At 38.3% G+C, this 17120-nt stretch overlaps 1 protein-coding gene across 1 annotated transcript in view; it reads right to left on the bottom strand.

Annotated features, from left to right (window-relative positions):
• ADARB2 (adenosine deaminase RNA specific B2 (inactive)) overlaps positions 1-11714 on the bottom strand; it is a 409108-nt gene extending 397394 nt beyond the window's left edge. The window contains exon 1 of the mRNA XM_065399295.1: positions 11615-11714. Coding sequence (XP_065255367.1) covers positions 11615-11714 — 100 coding nt within the window. The remainder of the gene's footprint in view (positions 1-11614) is intronic.
• Positions 11715-17120: the final 5406 nt, after the last annotated feature.

Here is a 17120-nt window from a genome sequence, read left to right as displayed (position 1 = left end):
TTGAGTCCACAAGCCCTGGTCCCACAGACCTGGGCTTACATTTCAGTATAGACATGTAAGACAAGAACAACAGGTGGGGATGACAGAGAAAGATGTTTTGGTGGAGGCTGGTTGAAGAGAAAGACAATAAAATTGTGCAATTCATGTGTCTGGAGAGTTACATAGGCTTTGCTTAATAACTATATATTGTGACAATAATGGTTTCTTTGGAGCCTTTACAGTTATCCTTCGACATTTTTTTCAGTCATTACTGCGAAAGACTGAGACAGTTTCTATGTTGCCAATTCACATACAGCTCAAGTCAGCGTACTACAAATTCTTGGGAATGTCTAAATAAATGAAGGAAAGGAATTTGTTGGTGACTTTTATTTTTGTGGCTTTTTTTGTTCCTAAATAAAGTCACTAATACACATTATCAACTAAGGAACCACAACTTCTCTGTTCTTTAAAAAAAATAAAAAAGACTTTTTTTTAGTTTTCAGAATGAAAAATAACAGCAGATACTAGTAATTTTTTAATCCTGTAACCTACAAAATCAGCATGCTTATTCTTTTCAAATTTGTTCTTGATCTCTGAATTACCTGCCATGTTTTAGCTCATAGCAATTATTTATGACTAAGAAGTATACACAGTTTATAATGGAAACTGCTCTAAACAATACAGCAACCTAGTGATCTTTCAGGAAATGGGCACACATAGACAGAGTGAGTTGCTGGCAAAGAAGAAATGTAGGGATAGTGAAGATTTCTGATAAATGTTGCACAAAATTAGATAAACTTGAGAGTCATTACACCTTTTAAATTAAGCATTTCATTTCAATGTGTTTTAGAAAAATCTCTAACCATTTCAATCAGTCCTGTATACAAATTCCCCTTTAACATCAGAAAAGGGAAAACATGTATTACACAAATATACTAGTCTTACAAAAAGCCTGTGATATGCCGCTAATATTTGAAGAAGTGGTTCCCAACAATATCTTCTCACTCAGCTTCCCATAAACCTTCTACCACATGTACAGCACTAGTGATTGTGGGAAAAATTTAGCTCCATCCTAATTAAAAGAGTTACACTAACATAACACAAGCTGAGGCTCTGGCCCTACCCAATGTTTTCCCATTTAAAAATAACAAAACACTTGTGTAAGCACTACCAAAGACAAAGGCAACACTGTTTCAAAAAGAAATATAATAGGTTTATTTGCTGACCTTGTCTACACTCTGTTCCTGTATTGTGAATATTGATACTGCAGTATGGCACATTGGTCAACTTCATTAATTTGAAATGGCCAGGGATACCAGGGGCTGTCCTCTCCTAGAAAAACATTCCATGGAGAAAATTTCGTGCAATTTGATTAATTCCAAAGGCAAAAATTTGCTTCTGAAATGTGAATAAGGGTTTAGTGCACAGAACTGGGTGTTATAAACTCCTAAATTCTAAACCTGATCCGGACCCTGAGGTCCGTGGACCACTCCTGCTCAGTTTCCTCACTTGTGAATTTTAGGTAGTCTGCCTCTCTAATTGTGAGACTTAATATGATAATTTCTGCATAAGTGCTTTGAATATTAAAAGCACAGGTACCAAGTATGATGATGATGATGATGATGTATTTTTATTAACCCTGGCAGTAAGAGTCCTTTTTGGCTTGGATGAGTTAGAATTACCTGAAGAAAGAGGATAATCTCGGTGTCAGGCAGGGGAAACTCCCCAACCCTCCTTCCAATTTGAGGGTGCAATTTTAACAAGGCACTCCCAGGAGTCCTCACAGGAGCCCTCTAGCATATTACTGACTAGAATTATTTTTTGGAGTCTGATGCCATTTATTCAGAACATAACATCTGGCTAACAAAATGTGCACTGTCTAACTCATCTGTAAAAGTGTGTTCTGTAAAAGCCATTATTAGTCCTATTACTCTTGCAAACCACACTTATAAAAAAAAGCAAAGACTCCTAATTTCTATTTCACTGCTCACTAATCAAAGTAGGTGAAGACCTTAACAAACGCATCTGGTTTGAGAACAAATTGTCATCCATTGGGAGCGGGATACTCATGACAAGTTGGTGTCTGACTGCATTTCATCCTCACTGTTTACAATTTGTCCCAGACATGCTTAGATCTACAAATTCTCCATTCTCCTAGCAACTGAATACAGAGGAAAGGTATGGTTTTACTATACACTATTGCTAGGACACAAGTTCATGTAAGCAGTCTTGCTCTTGGCTTGTGCTAGGAGAATTGAAGTAGTGTTTATACTTGAATACTAGGTACCCCCCTTTTCAGTATGTGTTGGAATACTGGAGAATTTGTAGTATGAGGATTTTTTTGCTTTTTTATCATCAAGTGACTAAGTTCATGGCTTTCAGCTGAATGCACATAAGGTATATTTTGTGACTACTGCAGTCAATAAAATAAATCTTTGTGGAGTATGGCAGATGCCTGTAAAATTGGTCATTTTAAAGCGATCTGTGATGAAAATGAGCCAAATATCATGATTTTTAAAATAACAGATTTTACAGACAAATATATCAGATGCTTTAGCATAAATAAATGCTGCACCACAGATCGATTAATACATTGCGTAGCAGTTAGCAGCTCAAGGAAATCTTCTGTCAATGACATTAGGGAACATTTTCTGCTCACGCTGTTCTTTTTAAACTTTTAAAGACATAAACAGCAAGAGCTGAGCTGCAATTTAATTACTGTCTCTGCTGCTTAACAATGGATAGAGACAATACAGACAGCTGTGATCTCCCCAACCCCTAACTTACCATTTGTATAAATTTCAACATCCGAATAGAAGTGATTGACAAGGGGAAAGGAAGGTACAACCTGGATATCAGCTAAAGGAAAGTTTATTTTACTTATAAACTACTCAGGAATCTATATGTATTCTGTGGCAGGTATGATAAGCGTAATAGGAACATGATGATGATGATAGGATGAATGTAATACAAAACACAAGCTTAGGGTCTGCTTCTGTTCCCACTGAAGTGTGAGTTTTGCCATAGATGCAGCTGAAACAAGATCAGCACATGAAGGGGCTTAAACCAAATCCTCTCATTTTTAACGTTAAATGTTTTCATTTAACTTCTGGGTCTGCCATATTTGAGTTCATTAGAAGAAAACCTGTTTAAATTAGCTATCGTGTCTAGTAACCAAGTATAAAAAATATGTAGCAAATGTACTCATTTCATATACTGTAGCTATAATTTGGAAACTGTGATTAGAAAGAGTTCCTTCCATGTATTTATTTCTCCATTTTTTTTTCTATTTGCTATTTTCTTTGGATGGTTTCACATATTTGTTTTAACTACAATATATTTGGGATTATTATATATATATGCATGTCTGTGTATATATACACACACTATGTCTGTGTGTGTGCATTTATATTTTTTATCTATATCTACAGGTATACATAAAATTCGTAAACATAATATTATAAAAACCAATAATAACCCACATTGAAGTAAGAACTGTTTGGATTCCACTGTGTTTAAGAGCTATTTCCTAATACAACCTGGGTTTATGATACCCATCAATTTAGCATGTCTAGACGTCTAGAGCAGCTGGAGACCATTTTTTATATATATATACAGTAGGCACAATTCTACTACCCTGGCTCATGCTGAGCAGGACCTTACTATGAGATTACAATGCAAGTAGAAGCTTAAGGCCTGGTATGAAGGTGATATGTCATTAGTGCGGGCGTCAGAGCTATTGTTTGATATTTATTTCTGGTTCATATTTCCCATGGCATCTAACTGCCTTCCCCCCTTTCCCCTCCAATCACCATTTAAGGAATAAACAGCCATTTTTCAGCTTCTAAGAAGAGGTAAGAACCAGGCAATTATATTAAATTAATTTGGTGTAAATCTCTTTCTACAAGGATGGAGATATAAAGTCTGTCACATTCAACTTTTTTTCCTCATACACCTTTGACTCTTCATGCTGGTGTTTCATTAACAGTGAGAGAGCGATGACTCCACCAATAATTTTGAACAAAGCTTCTCTTAGAGAGAGCAAAGATTATCTAAAGATGGTAAAGTCACTTTGTTCTGCAGATTTCAGACTGAAATCTAGTTGTGAACCACTGTTGAACCCCAGAAAAGAAAAAGAAAAGAAAAAGAACCAACAACCTCCTTTACTATCAGGACAGCCTAACAATATTAGCAGGTGTCATATATCCAAAATCAGATGCATTTAAAACTACTTTGGGACCCAATCCTCAGTTCAATGGGACCACTTGCATAAATAAGACTATTTAAGGGTTGCAGGACTAATCCACTGATGTAAATATACAGATTATAAAACACTTACTGTATTTGGGTACTATGATAATACAAAGAAATAATAATAATATCTGGCTGTCATTTCATATCACTCGTTTTCTTTTGCTTAAAAAGAAATCATTATCTGCCCACACATGTCATTTTAACCATATGTTTTTTCTAGCTATTTTACTGTAGGCATTTTAAATCTTACACAACAGCAAAATCTGAAGTACTGTATTGCTGACAATGGCCAGGAGACCAGAGTAAGGTGAAAGAGGTGTGGAATAGCTTTCCTGTAGGGCAACTTTTCTCCTAACCCATCCAGCCCCTTTAGTTAGTGGCTGGATTATGCTTTGAAGAACAAGGATTTATATCTCCTATTTAAAAACAAAATCCTATTAATTCATCAGTGGGTGCTCTCATTCTGGCCTGATTCTGCATTCACTTAAATCAATGGCAAACTTTTCACTGATCTCAATTGTGCAGGATCAAGCCCAGTATCCATATATACAGGATTAAAAAAATCTTATTAAGATCTTGAAGTAAAAAATATCTGGAGGCAGTGAGTTCCGCAGGTTCATAAGAACATAAGAACATAAGAACGGTCGTACTGGGTCAGACCAAAGGTCCATCTAGCCCAGTATCCTGTCTACCGACTGGGGCACCTGGCATTGGCCACTGAGGGAGTGAACCTAACAGGTAATAATCAAGTGATCTCTCTCCTGCTGTCCATCTCCACCCTCTGACAAACAGAGGCTAGAGCCACCATTCCTTACCCATCCTGGCTAATAGCCATTAATGGACTTAACCTCCATGAATTTATGTGTTACATAAAAATATATTTCCTTTTATCAATTTTAAATGTGTTGTCTTTCAGTTTCAGTGTTGTATTATAAGACTAGGCAAAGAGGACCACCTGATTTACCTTCCCTACTACCATTCATTAATTGTATACCTTTGCCATCTCCCCTCTCATGTTTCCTCTCTTCAGATGAAAGACTTTCCACATCACTAATTCTTTGTGTTACACATCTCTAGATCCCGCTACTTCTGTGATATCTTTTTGAGACCAGATGACCAGAATTAAACACAGCATTCCAGCCGAGGGCGTTCCATTCATATACATAATGGCGCTGTAATATTTTAAGTGTTATTTTCCATCCTGTTAGTTTTTCTCCCTAACCTTCTGTTTGCCTTTCTCACCACTACTGCACACTCAGCACAAGTTTTCATTAAGTGGCTTCAGTGGTTAATTCAGAGTCCTTGAGTGGCTTTATGGTTAATTCAGAGTCCAGAAATACATCTTCATACTTCAAATAAATAGTAAATGCTTTCTCTCGTTGCATGTAAAAAAGAAAAAAAATACACCTTTTAAAGAAGGGATATTAAGAAAACTTAACAACAAGCCACCAGATCACTTGTACACTAAAGGTATCACATTTGGTTACTTTATGAATTACAAGGGCTTAGTCACTATTATGAGTTGATAAGCTGCTTCCATGAGTTAACAAAGTGCTCTTTTGTTACATTCACAATTACAACATGCTTTTGCAAACTCTGCTAGGTTGTCTGAATTTTAAACAATGCAGCCAACAGGGAACGAAGATTAGATAGGGAAGAAATGTAAGCACTTTATTTACTATTGGCGCTTATGTAATTTACAGGGAAATCAGGCTGTGATGCATAAAAAATGTCAAGTCTATCATGGACCCTTTTAGATTGATGTATCTGCTGATGCATATCAGCTTTATTGTCTGGATAACTAATAGTTTACAAAGGAAAAACTGTAAACTGCCTGGAAGGTTGTAGAGATAGTTGGCTCTAAATGTAGGAATCAATTTAGGTTCATTACTACTCACAAAACCTATAGCATATTGGCCAGGAGGGTTTCCAAGTAGTTCAATTACTGGATATTAGATATTCTAATGTTTCACTTTTTCTTTTACTATCACGTACAGACATAAATGGAAGTAAAGCTAATAAAACTGTTTGTACAGACCTTTAGTGGCTTTGATATTTCATTAGGCAATTTCAACTGACCTTTAATTTTTAGTGCAGTGTTTCCCATTTGTATCAGTAGAACTTCAGAAAGGGCTGTCGTAAATGTTTTAAAAACTGCATTAATCTCGCTTAATAAACTGGAGTTTGTGAGCCTGGGTGTGTAGAACCGTGTGGGAAAATTCACCTGCTCAACTCACAAAGAGAAATGACAGATGTTAAGTGACATACAGTCATTTTCTGCATTGTGATGCTTTGCGGGTGTCTTTAAGAGATTTTGAATGGCCATAATAGAAAGCAAAAAAACCTGAATTAATTTCTAATTGTTCGAAAAAATGAAGACAGCTATTTACAAGGAGTGCACAGGTACAGTGTGGATATATTATTGATTTATATGCTAGTACTTTTTCTCCTTTACATAAACATTTTAAGGTTAATCCAAAATATTTTGCTCTCTCTGGTAAGGTAAAATGCTCAATTTTATTGTCTCCTCACTTACATGCTGTTGCTAGGACGAGGCAATTCTGCTATAACCAAATCCTCCACTATTTAGATATCGACGCATGAATTCCATACTTTTATTCTAAATTTAAGTTCAGCCATCGTAGCTAATGCCCTTGATGCAATCTCAAATTGCTGTCATTACACGGATCACTAGAAATTGGAGGTAATAGTTAAAAAAAAAGGTTGAAAATTAGATGGATAAAGGCTTAATCAATTTAATTTTATCACCAAATTCAGTCCCTTCCTCTTGAGCTGTCAGGGTACGAGATAAGCAGAGCACATCTTGAAGCACGTCAAAATCCTGTCGTGGAGAAGGAGCTGTGTCCCTGAACCAAGATGAAACATGCTCATTTATTACTTTGTCATTGCTGGGTGATGAAGAATCAAGCTGACTTCCTCTTTCCATCCTTAGCACAATCTTGTTATTTCATTAATTTTTTCTGGAATTTCATTGCATCATAATCCTGGCTCTCTCACCATCCGCTGCACTTACTGGGTTTATTTTGCCAACTTTTATTTCTTGCCCCTAAGTATCAATAGCGAGCTCAGCTCTCTCTCTCTATTGCAGCATTTCACTTTGTGTTTATATGTGATTCACTCCATTTTTCTACGATTAAGTTTAACCAATGGATTTGAAGAAATCACACTCAAACAATGAGTAAATGTAATTGCTGTCGTGTATTGGAAAATAATGAAGCAGTGGTACATTCCAACCCACCAACTTCACGTTAAGATTCCAAATGTTGATTTCCACCAAGATGAGGAAGGCTCATGGAAGCTTGGCCTTTTACAGCATGATCAGCATGTTACAACTCTGTTTTATTTTAGTCCCTTTTAAAGCATTTTCATCTGAAAACAAACTTTCTTTTTAAAGTTCTTGCCCTTCCCTTCCTATTTCTGCACAGAATTTGTTCAGGGCTCTGGAGTGAATTTTACCAATAATCTGTTTATAATCTATTATGTTTCAAACTCGGATACATATGAATTTGCAAGGTGTTTTTTGTTGTTTTGCAATGGGACACAAGCCACTAAATGTTAATGTGGATTTATCCAAATTATTAAGCATATTTCCCTTAAGAGACAAAGATAAAAAGAATGAAATCAATACCGCTACAGACCTGCCATTAGTAATTTACAGAAAATTAGCATGCTGATATTCTGGCAAATATCTGTCTTTATTTTACATCTGCCCTTTGAGAAATTATGATATTTACATACGATTAAGAGTTAAAATAGTTATTTTCTGAATGATAGTGCAACTATTCCTAACCATAATTGCTTACAAAATAGCTATGAATATCAGAATATTTTAGCCTTCCAATACACTTTCTGCAAGTAGTGTAAAACTAAATTAAATTTCTATGTAAATATGCTTGTAATGTGATACACACTGCATGGACATTTGATTATACCACTAATACTAGGGTCTTAACTAAGCCCTGAGACTCATTCACTATAAACATAATACAGGGAATATTAAATAACTGAACAATATCTTTGAACATTGAACCATACAGTACATGGTAGTTACATTCCCCACTGCCTGATTTACATATACAGAAATAGTGCCTGTCCCTGTGACAGTATGTCCCTTTCACTATATTTGTCCTAAATAAATGCAGAAATTTAACTTTTGTAGAATGTAATTTGTTTCCCTCAGATGTAACTGCCTCTGAGGTAACGTAACTCCTAAAGCATAGTGCCAGGATCAATGAAAAACACAGCAAAGGATTATACATCGATACACAGAGGCATTGCATTAAAATGCACATCAATCAGTGTAAGAAAATGAACAAAAACCTGGAAAGTAAAATCAGAAAGAGATGAAGAATGGCGTCAAATAGAGAGTAATACTTGCTTCTACTCCAAAGCATGCCTAAGTGTTTTATAAAGTAGTACAACTTACTAACCTGGTATATAAACACATCACATATGTAATATATAGCTGGCATAAGGAATTTATTTCTATAAATGATCTGTTTGTAATGTCTCTTGAAGAGTGTGTGTCTTCAGATATATTTTATTTTCTCACACTGATTTCTACTAAATTAAAATTATCACTGAGGTGAGTGTCTCTGTGTGCACACATACACACACACACATATATACACATATATGCGCGCACACACACGCACACAGTCACCCGACCCCCTGTTTATTTTCTTCAATAACACCTGCCAAAAATGTACCTGCTGTAGATAGTAAAACACACACTGGAAAATAGTTAAATGCATAAACCTTTGGTATAATCCTTTTTAAAAGGTTTTCTCAATTGATTAAAATAGATTACATTGTGCGCAGTATCTGAAAAACAGTGGGACCCATATTTACTCATGTAAAAGATGTGTTCTTTTTTTCTTGTTGAGTGCCCAATGTATCTGATGCATTGAACAACACCTTTGTATCAGCAATTAACTGGTCTTAGTAAAAAAAACAACATACAATCAGTATGGAAACTGTTGTGACCTAAAAAACAGATCCAACAGGTTTAATATTGGGTTTTCCTTAAGTTGTCATCATATATTCATGTGCATATGAATTTTTGTGAGTGTGCACTATGAGCCTATGGGCAGGGAAATTAGAATAATAACACAATTCACATGCTAACCAGTTAAAATATTCAGAAACTGGTTACAAATGTACATATTCCAAGGAATCAGAAATTAGATCCTGAAAGTTGTCTATCTACTATTGGACAAATGTATCAATTCCTTTCAGGAATTCTACCAAATTCCAGTTGTGCATTCTGCAAATAGTTATCATTTAGCAACTTTGCTGTCTGAAGAAGATGCCTAACTTCCATATTATTTCAGCAAAACACAGAGTTTATAGGAAACGGCACCTTATTAAAGATCTTCACTTTTTTCTGTTGTCTTAGAAACAAAACTAACAAGTGTAATTAGCCTTTGAATCTTTCTTCTATAGTTAAATAAATTATTGATTCATTTCTGTACCCAAGTTTAGGATAACAGTCTGTGGCCAAATTTTAACGTCCGGATAAGTAGATTTGCTAAAGCACATATAACTTATTATAAAGTCAGTAGAGCTAGGTTTCGGTAAAAGCAGAGAGCCTTACAAACTAACAGATTTAATCCACATTAATTGTGGGGTGGACTTTTCCCTTGCTTGGTACTTTAGATAATATTTCTTTTGTGACACAGCATAAAGCACAATTGTAGAAGCCCCTTTGGTATGAGCTATTAGAAAATATTAAAGATTTGTTGAAATAAGTCAAGGTTACATGCAGCTTGCTGCTTTTCTATTTCAAGTATCCATTCACGTACACTTACTTTTACTTACTGGTACTTTTAGGGCACTATTTGTTACTAAAATTTTGAACAAAAAGATGGAGTTTCTGGTAAACATATGATAGTGACAATCCAATTATGCAGAGTTCCCCTTTTAGCATTTGGCTAGTTATTGCAAGTCGCCACAGAAAGCCTGTTTTGAAGCCTTTCTAGAAAGTTATCAGGATGCGCGCCCAATGGCTTTCATGTGAGGCAATAATTAAAAGACACATGAATAATTGACATTTAGGGCTTGCAAACTGTCTGGTTAATTTCCAGAATCTGAAAAAGAAATAATGTACTCAAAGGCTTTAAAAGAACAGCTTGAGCTGATGAGCTAGCTGACAGAAACTTATCTTAGGCCTGGGAAGCAATGACAATTACAGACTAGGTGGAATTTACAGCTCTGGTAAACCCTTTTGTATTAGCATCTTTATAGTCTAACAAATTGCAGTTGGGCATTTCTGACATTCTGCTTATTAAATCAATTTTATTTTACTTTCAAGTACTTGCAATATCTTAACTTTAACTGTTCAGGCATAGCACCAGGAATGTGGCAGTAGTGTCTTATTCCCTCTCTATGAGAAAGCAAGACTGTCTTGGGAAAAGCTTTTATCTAAGGCATACTCACAGTCTGCAATGACATTCTGTAGCTTCACTTATTTTTGGATTAGAGTAATTACAAATCTAGCATTTCTATAATGCAGGTTTGGTTAGAGAAATGCATTTATTAACTTTACTACAGCAAGCTTAGGCAAATATTAATAACAAGGCAAAAATAACAGTTTGTAAGTAGCAACCTGTCAGAAAACTGCTTTTCTCCCCACACTGATTTTCAGCTTGTTTCATTACCAACAAGATGGTGTATCCTCTATCCTCTTTTACATACTAAATTTCTGCTACATAAGACATGTGCAAGTGAGACTTATTAGGCAGTTCATAATTGTCATAGGAGAAATACTCAGATAAATTAAAACTGGTCCCATGTTATTGGAAAGCCAGTGTCAGTTGTATGAGCAACTCTGAACCTGAAGGTGATTTGTATTTGGAAAAAAAAAAACTGGAAAAGCCTCACTTCCTTTTATTCCCTTTTTTAATTCCTAGGACTGCTCGATGTATTATTTCATTAGGAATCATGTGATAACATTACCTCTGACAGGGTCAAAGGAAGCACTAGCCGTGGATTGTTGAGTTGCTGAGTTGCGCTGCAGAACCTGGATAATTAAACTGATTCAATCCAGTACAAAGAAAGACGGAAAGAAAACACTTCCCTTTTCCTTTAACAAAATAACAATCCCTATTCTTTTACAGGCATCCCCTTACTTCCAGCAATTGCAAGGCTCTCTTTGTTACCGCCTACATGAAATTGTGGGGTATTTCGCAACCCCTGTACCCAGCGTTCTGTGTAGACAGCATCCTGGAGGCTACAAAAAGTGCATATGTCCAAAATAAATAGACAACAAAAGCAGCAGCAGCCCAGAGAGCGTGTGAGAGAGAGAACAAGGAAGAGAGAGAATGAAAGAAAAGAAAGGCAGAGGGAAAGCAAATCTTACCTTTCCTCTTTGATCTTCTTCTCCTCCTCCTTTTGGACTTGCATTTTAGTTGACTACTTGGACCTCCAGAAGCTCTGTTGTTCCCCAGAACTGATGTCATAACTGTAGTTCAGTAAACAAGAATGTAGAGTCTTTTCTTTCTTGTATATTTTCACCTCTGGTTCTTGCTGCTTTATAGATCTGTGGATAAGGTTCACTTTTTAGTACTGCGTGATGTTTACTTCTAATTATTCTCTGTCACTTGGCATCAGCTGGGTTAAGTGTCTCTGATCTTCTGAGCTGACATGCTTAACTGCTTGTAGTGAGAACTGTGGAAAGGTATAGACTGAAGCTGCTCAAGAGCCTGGTAGCTCTCACTCCGGCTGCCTTCCTTTATCAGGGCTGTAAATGCACTGCTTCTACTTTTTGCACCTCTGCTAGTTGTTTGGCACCAGCCACTTTGAAGCCAATCATGCAGGGAGCTTGTCTATTTGCTGCTGCAAAGTCTAATTAGATCCAATCACAACTGTCTCTTGGCTCTGACATCAGCACCACCAGCCCTCTCCATCCCCTGTCAGCTTGCAAACTCAGCTCCCATTTGGGCTGACGGATATGCCTAGGACCTGATAGAAAGGAAGGGAGAACTGCACTGTAGGGAATAAAAACATACTGCCAGTTTATCTGGGAAAAGCCTAAGGGGCAGCTTACAAGAAGGGATGCTACAAAAGGGATTGTAAGGCTTTTTTTTTTTTTGCTGTAGACCATATGGACTCAGAATATTATGCTTCCCGACACACTGAAATGCTGGGACTATTTCCCCTAATCAAATAGTTATTAACTAGTTCATTTATTGCAGATTATTGCTTCCAGGGGGAAGAATCTGGGTTACTGTTGAAGAAACACTGTACCCCCAAATCTTATGCAAGATTCCCATTGCGTGTTTAGTTATTTAAAGGCATATTTGTTTGCTAAATTCATAATGAAGGGCAAATAGCTCTTTTGCCCTTCCTTGTGAGTGTAGCAAACAAATGAGTGTGTTGGGACTCAGTCTGATTTCAAAACGGACATATTACACTCTGTGGCACTTCGTTTAGGAAACCAGGCAATGAAGGTAACTGGTACAGTGGGGCTTATATGGAGGAGAAAGATGGCAACAGCGTTCCATAGAAAAGCATGACCACAAAACATTACATATTTCCTACGAAAATAAAAGGTTACACAGCAGGTAGATTGCCCATTTAAGTGACAAGGAACCTTTTTCTTCAGGGCATTTCCCTTCTTAGTTGTCATGTGATTAAAGAATATGAATCTGGAACCTTAGATTGCTAACACAGAAGAAAATAATATTAAAGAAAAAGTTCTGCTAAATAATTAATGTCCTCAGTGTCTGCTCCATTTGCAGTAAGCCATTGGAGTACAGTAAAGCCCTGTTTATTGGAACCTCTTTAATCTCAAACTCCCTGTTGTCTGCATCTAGGTTACACCCCGGGCTGTGCAGCACTTAGGCTGTCACACTCCCTGTTATTCAGACCCCTGTATATTCAAAGGTTTTGTGCCCCTGAAACTTTTTGGTTAGACAGGGTTGAGCTCTACATAGATTTTTTTTTAAATTAAATATATAAAAAGAACATAAAATGATACTAACGTTTTGATTTAAACCTTTAATAAAATCAAGTAAATTCTGTGTAAAGGTCTTAATTTGACTCACATGTGCCTAGGCAATGTGACAAGCCCTCTATCTAATCCTCTAAAAGCAGGTCTTGTAAAGCTGGGCTTTGCATTCTGCATAAAACTTATTGATTATCCACAGACAGTGTAATCTACATTGTACAAGACACAAAATAAACAGTCTCTGCCCTGATGGCCTTACAACCTAAAGCCCTGGTCCTCTGAAAGGGTCTGCAAGTTTGGACCAATACTACCTTGAAGTCAAAGAAAGGGTCTCTTTGTGGAAGCATGGGTCCACACATATAGAGCCTTTTGCAGGATATTGTACAAGTGACGCAGAAAACACACACACACATCTACCACCATGCAAGGGCAGTGAATTGTTTGCCTGTTGGAGAGCTCAACTAAACAAGTCCCTAAACAACTTACTTCCATGTTCTGGATCTGGAGGCATATGGAAAATACGTGGGAGTAACCAGTAACTTTTTTGGTCTTTTTGGCTTTGACTCTAGACCTTCTCTAAACTCTCTTCTAGTTATTCTAGTCGTGACCAGTGCTGTCCTCTTGTGTTAGTGTGGTGAAAATAAGTACTTTATCGTGATACAATAATGTGCTGTATGGGGATGTGATTTCTAAAGCGCATTAACATGTTGGACGTTAATAGGTCCATGTAGACCCTGCTGGTGCACACTATTTGAAAGTGCACTATCTCAAAGAACACTAGACAGAGAACATGTAGTGCACACCAGAAGGGTTTGTGTGGATCAATTAATGCACAGCACTTTAGAGCACTGTAGAAATCAGATCCCTGCGTAGACAAATAGAAATTAGCATTCAATTGCCTTCCATATTTAAATGCTGTACGTGCACAATATTGGTTATGAGCTTTAAAAGAAAAGCACATCCTAATTAAAAACAAAAAGAGTACTCTTGGACAGTAATCTATTTCTAAGATTTAATTCAAATTTAAATAATTTTTTTAAGGTTCTAAAGTGTTTTACACAATTTTATTCTACTTCTAACTGGAGTGTTGCCAGGCTATGGGAATGGTTGTCTTTGTGGTTTTGCCAGTCCCCAGGGAGGGCATTCTACCAGCCCAACCCAAAAAAGGTGACAGTCTGGCCCATTCTCAGAAAGCTGTCACTTGGTGCTAATAACCTGTGAACTGCTACCCAGTATCTCATCTTTCAGTCCTGGGCAAAGTTATCAAGAAAGCACCAGCAAGCCAAGTTGAGCAACATCTGAGCTCTGCTAATGACATAGTTCCCTCCCAGGCAACTCCAGGAATGATCATAGAACAAAGACAGCTCTGGTTATACTGATGGACGACCTCCTTGTGGCCATGGATGGAAATGAAGATTAATCAGTTAACCATCCGCCTTTGACACCATCATTACAGGGTATTGCACAACTTGCTGGAATTGACAGAATTCCTTAAATGCATACGCTCATTTCTCTCATGTTATCATGGATGGCGTCAGCTCCTTATCCAGCTAAACTCAATCTTGTCTCCACACTTCTATATAACTTCTATGTGAAACTGTGAGGTGACATGGACCAGGGCAATTACACACAGCTCTCTCTCTCTCTCGCTCTCTCTCTCATCCCAGACAGACAATACCCCACTGGATGAAACTTGGGCTCAACCCAGGAAAAACACAGGCAATATTAGTACAAAAAAGAGAATGTAGTAAATACAATCTCTCTCAATTGCGGTCTCATGCCCATGAATGGTCAATGGAGTATGCAGCCTTGGGGTTCTGCTGAAATCATTCCTGTTCCTGGACACCCAAATAATGGCAATTACCAGTAACACCAGATTCCATTGTCTAACAAGGAGACTTTGTCTTTTCTTCTCAGATGAGGGCCCAACTACAGTGATCCTTTTGTTCATTGTAGGTTGGACTCTTTCAGACTGCATTATCTGGAGCTAAAGGCAAAGCTTTCAAGAAGCTGCAGTACATCTACCACACCTCAGCGTGCCTCATGTGGAAAACAAAACCTACACACAACACAGAGGCACTGCAACCTGCACAAGCTAAAGTAGATTGAAGGATATGTTTCAAGGTGCCAGTCCTCATATATAATGCTCTTTCACGGTCAGCTCCATGTTATCTGAAGGACAACCGCTCCTTTTGTGACCCATCTCTATAGCTGACTGCAGCCAGTACAACACATGATTGATAGAGCTTAGCCTCAAATTCTTATAAGACATTCCCTCAGCACAGGGAATGACCCACCAACAGTGACCGCAACAAACCGAAGCCTCAATACAGTCTAGATGTGATGCAACTCACCTCTTCACACAGGGTCTCTCAAACTAAAAGAACTGAAGAAAGAAAAGACCAAGTAGTTTATTCACCAGTAGGCAGCAACCAATAGCTAAAATATGAGAGAGATCTTGACTGCATCTTAGCAGAACTCGGTGTGCACCTGAATTGTGTGACCACCATGCCTTACAACTTCTGGGGATGGGGCCAAGCGAGCTGGAGCCCCTCTTTACAGCACCCCCCACCCAGACCTTGCTCCTGGGGACAGAGCCAGAGCACCCCCCTGGCATGCTCAGGCCTGTCCCTGGCAGCAGGGTGGCAAATTCTGCAGTGTCTCCACTGGGTGTTCCCCTCCATGAAGAAGAGTCTGAATGAATGGCAGAGGAAGCAGGGGCATGACCTCTAAAACCTGCAGATGCTGGAATCTGCACAGGAATGAAGTCCTACTTCCATACTAGGGCTGGCTCTCTATGGTTCACCTCAGCTTCCCCTCCCTTTCTTAAGAGATGTGTGGAGTGGATATTGATATTTGGTTGCTGAGTGTAGCGTGCAAATGTTGGTGGCTTGTGATATACAGGAGAGCAGACTAGATGATCTGGTGAGAGCAGACTAGATGATCCCTCCTGTCCTTACACTTCATGACTGACTATGACTCCTCTGTCCAAACTCCAGCTCCAATGTGGGGGTGCAGATGTAATGCCAACAAGACCCTGGTCGTCGGCGGGATCAAACCTGGGACCTCTGGAGCTTAGTGCATGAAGCTCTACTGCATGAGCTAAAAGCCAACTGCCTGTTAGCTAAAGCTGTAGAGCAGACTCATTTTCTCTCTCTCTCTCTCTCTCTCTAGGTGGTCTCAGTGCCACTAGATGGGACAGAACACCACACCCAGAAGGCGTGTGGGTTACACAGACACAAAGTGAGAGTCAATGAATGCTACTTCCTTAATTCCTACAGAGATGTCTGTGTGGTTCCGAGGGCAACAGGCTGCAGAGAGTGACAGCTTCTCAATGTGTCCCTTTCAGAGGCAGAGAAGGGCTTCTGAGGACTCCTGGGGAGGGGGGAAAGTATGCATCAGAACAGCTGTTTCCTCTCTTCCATGCTCCCCATCCCCTCCTATTTCTGCCTGCTTTTGCTCCCTTGTGCCTATGAAGGTGAAAAGAAGAATCAGGACCTTAGAAACTGGAAGATAAAAGATGCTCAAGGGCATTGAAACAGGACAAAATGCAATCCTAAGGCTGTGCAGGTGAGACTCCAGAGCCTTCTGCTGCAAAATGCCTGCTGTAATCCACTCTTGCCCTACTTACAAGCATCTGAAAAGCCTGTCAGCGTGACTATTTGCAGTGAAAGCCACTGTAGCTTTGGAGCCAGACATCAAGGAGTGGGAGGAAAGAAAGAGGGGTGAGGATCCACATTTAATGTATACAGGTTGTCAGGTCACTCTGTAGGTAACTGTTTCAATGCAAACAAGTCCCCATGTTATGCTGATTTGCACATTAAAATATCATTAGGAAATCTGAGCTATGCTGGATTCGGATGGGTGGAGGTTGCGTTCAAAGGATTTTGACCCTTCACTAACCTAAGGGAATAGA

Source organism: Emys orbicularis, chromosome 2 (genome assembly GCF_028017835.1).
Source record: "Emys orbicularis isolate rEmyOrb1 chromosome 2, rEmyOrb1.hap1, whole genome shotgun sequence".
Taxonomy (NCBI): domain Eukaryota; kingdom Metazoa; phylum Chordata; order Testudines; family Emydidae; genus Emys; species Emys orbicularis.
The sequence above is the reverse complement of the archived record's forward strand: the minus strand, read 5'-3'. Positions and strand labels throughout refer to the sequence as shown.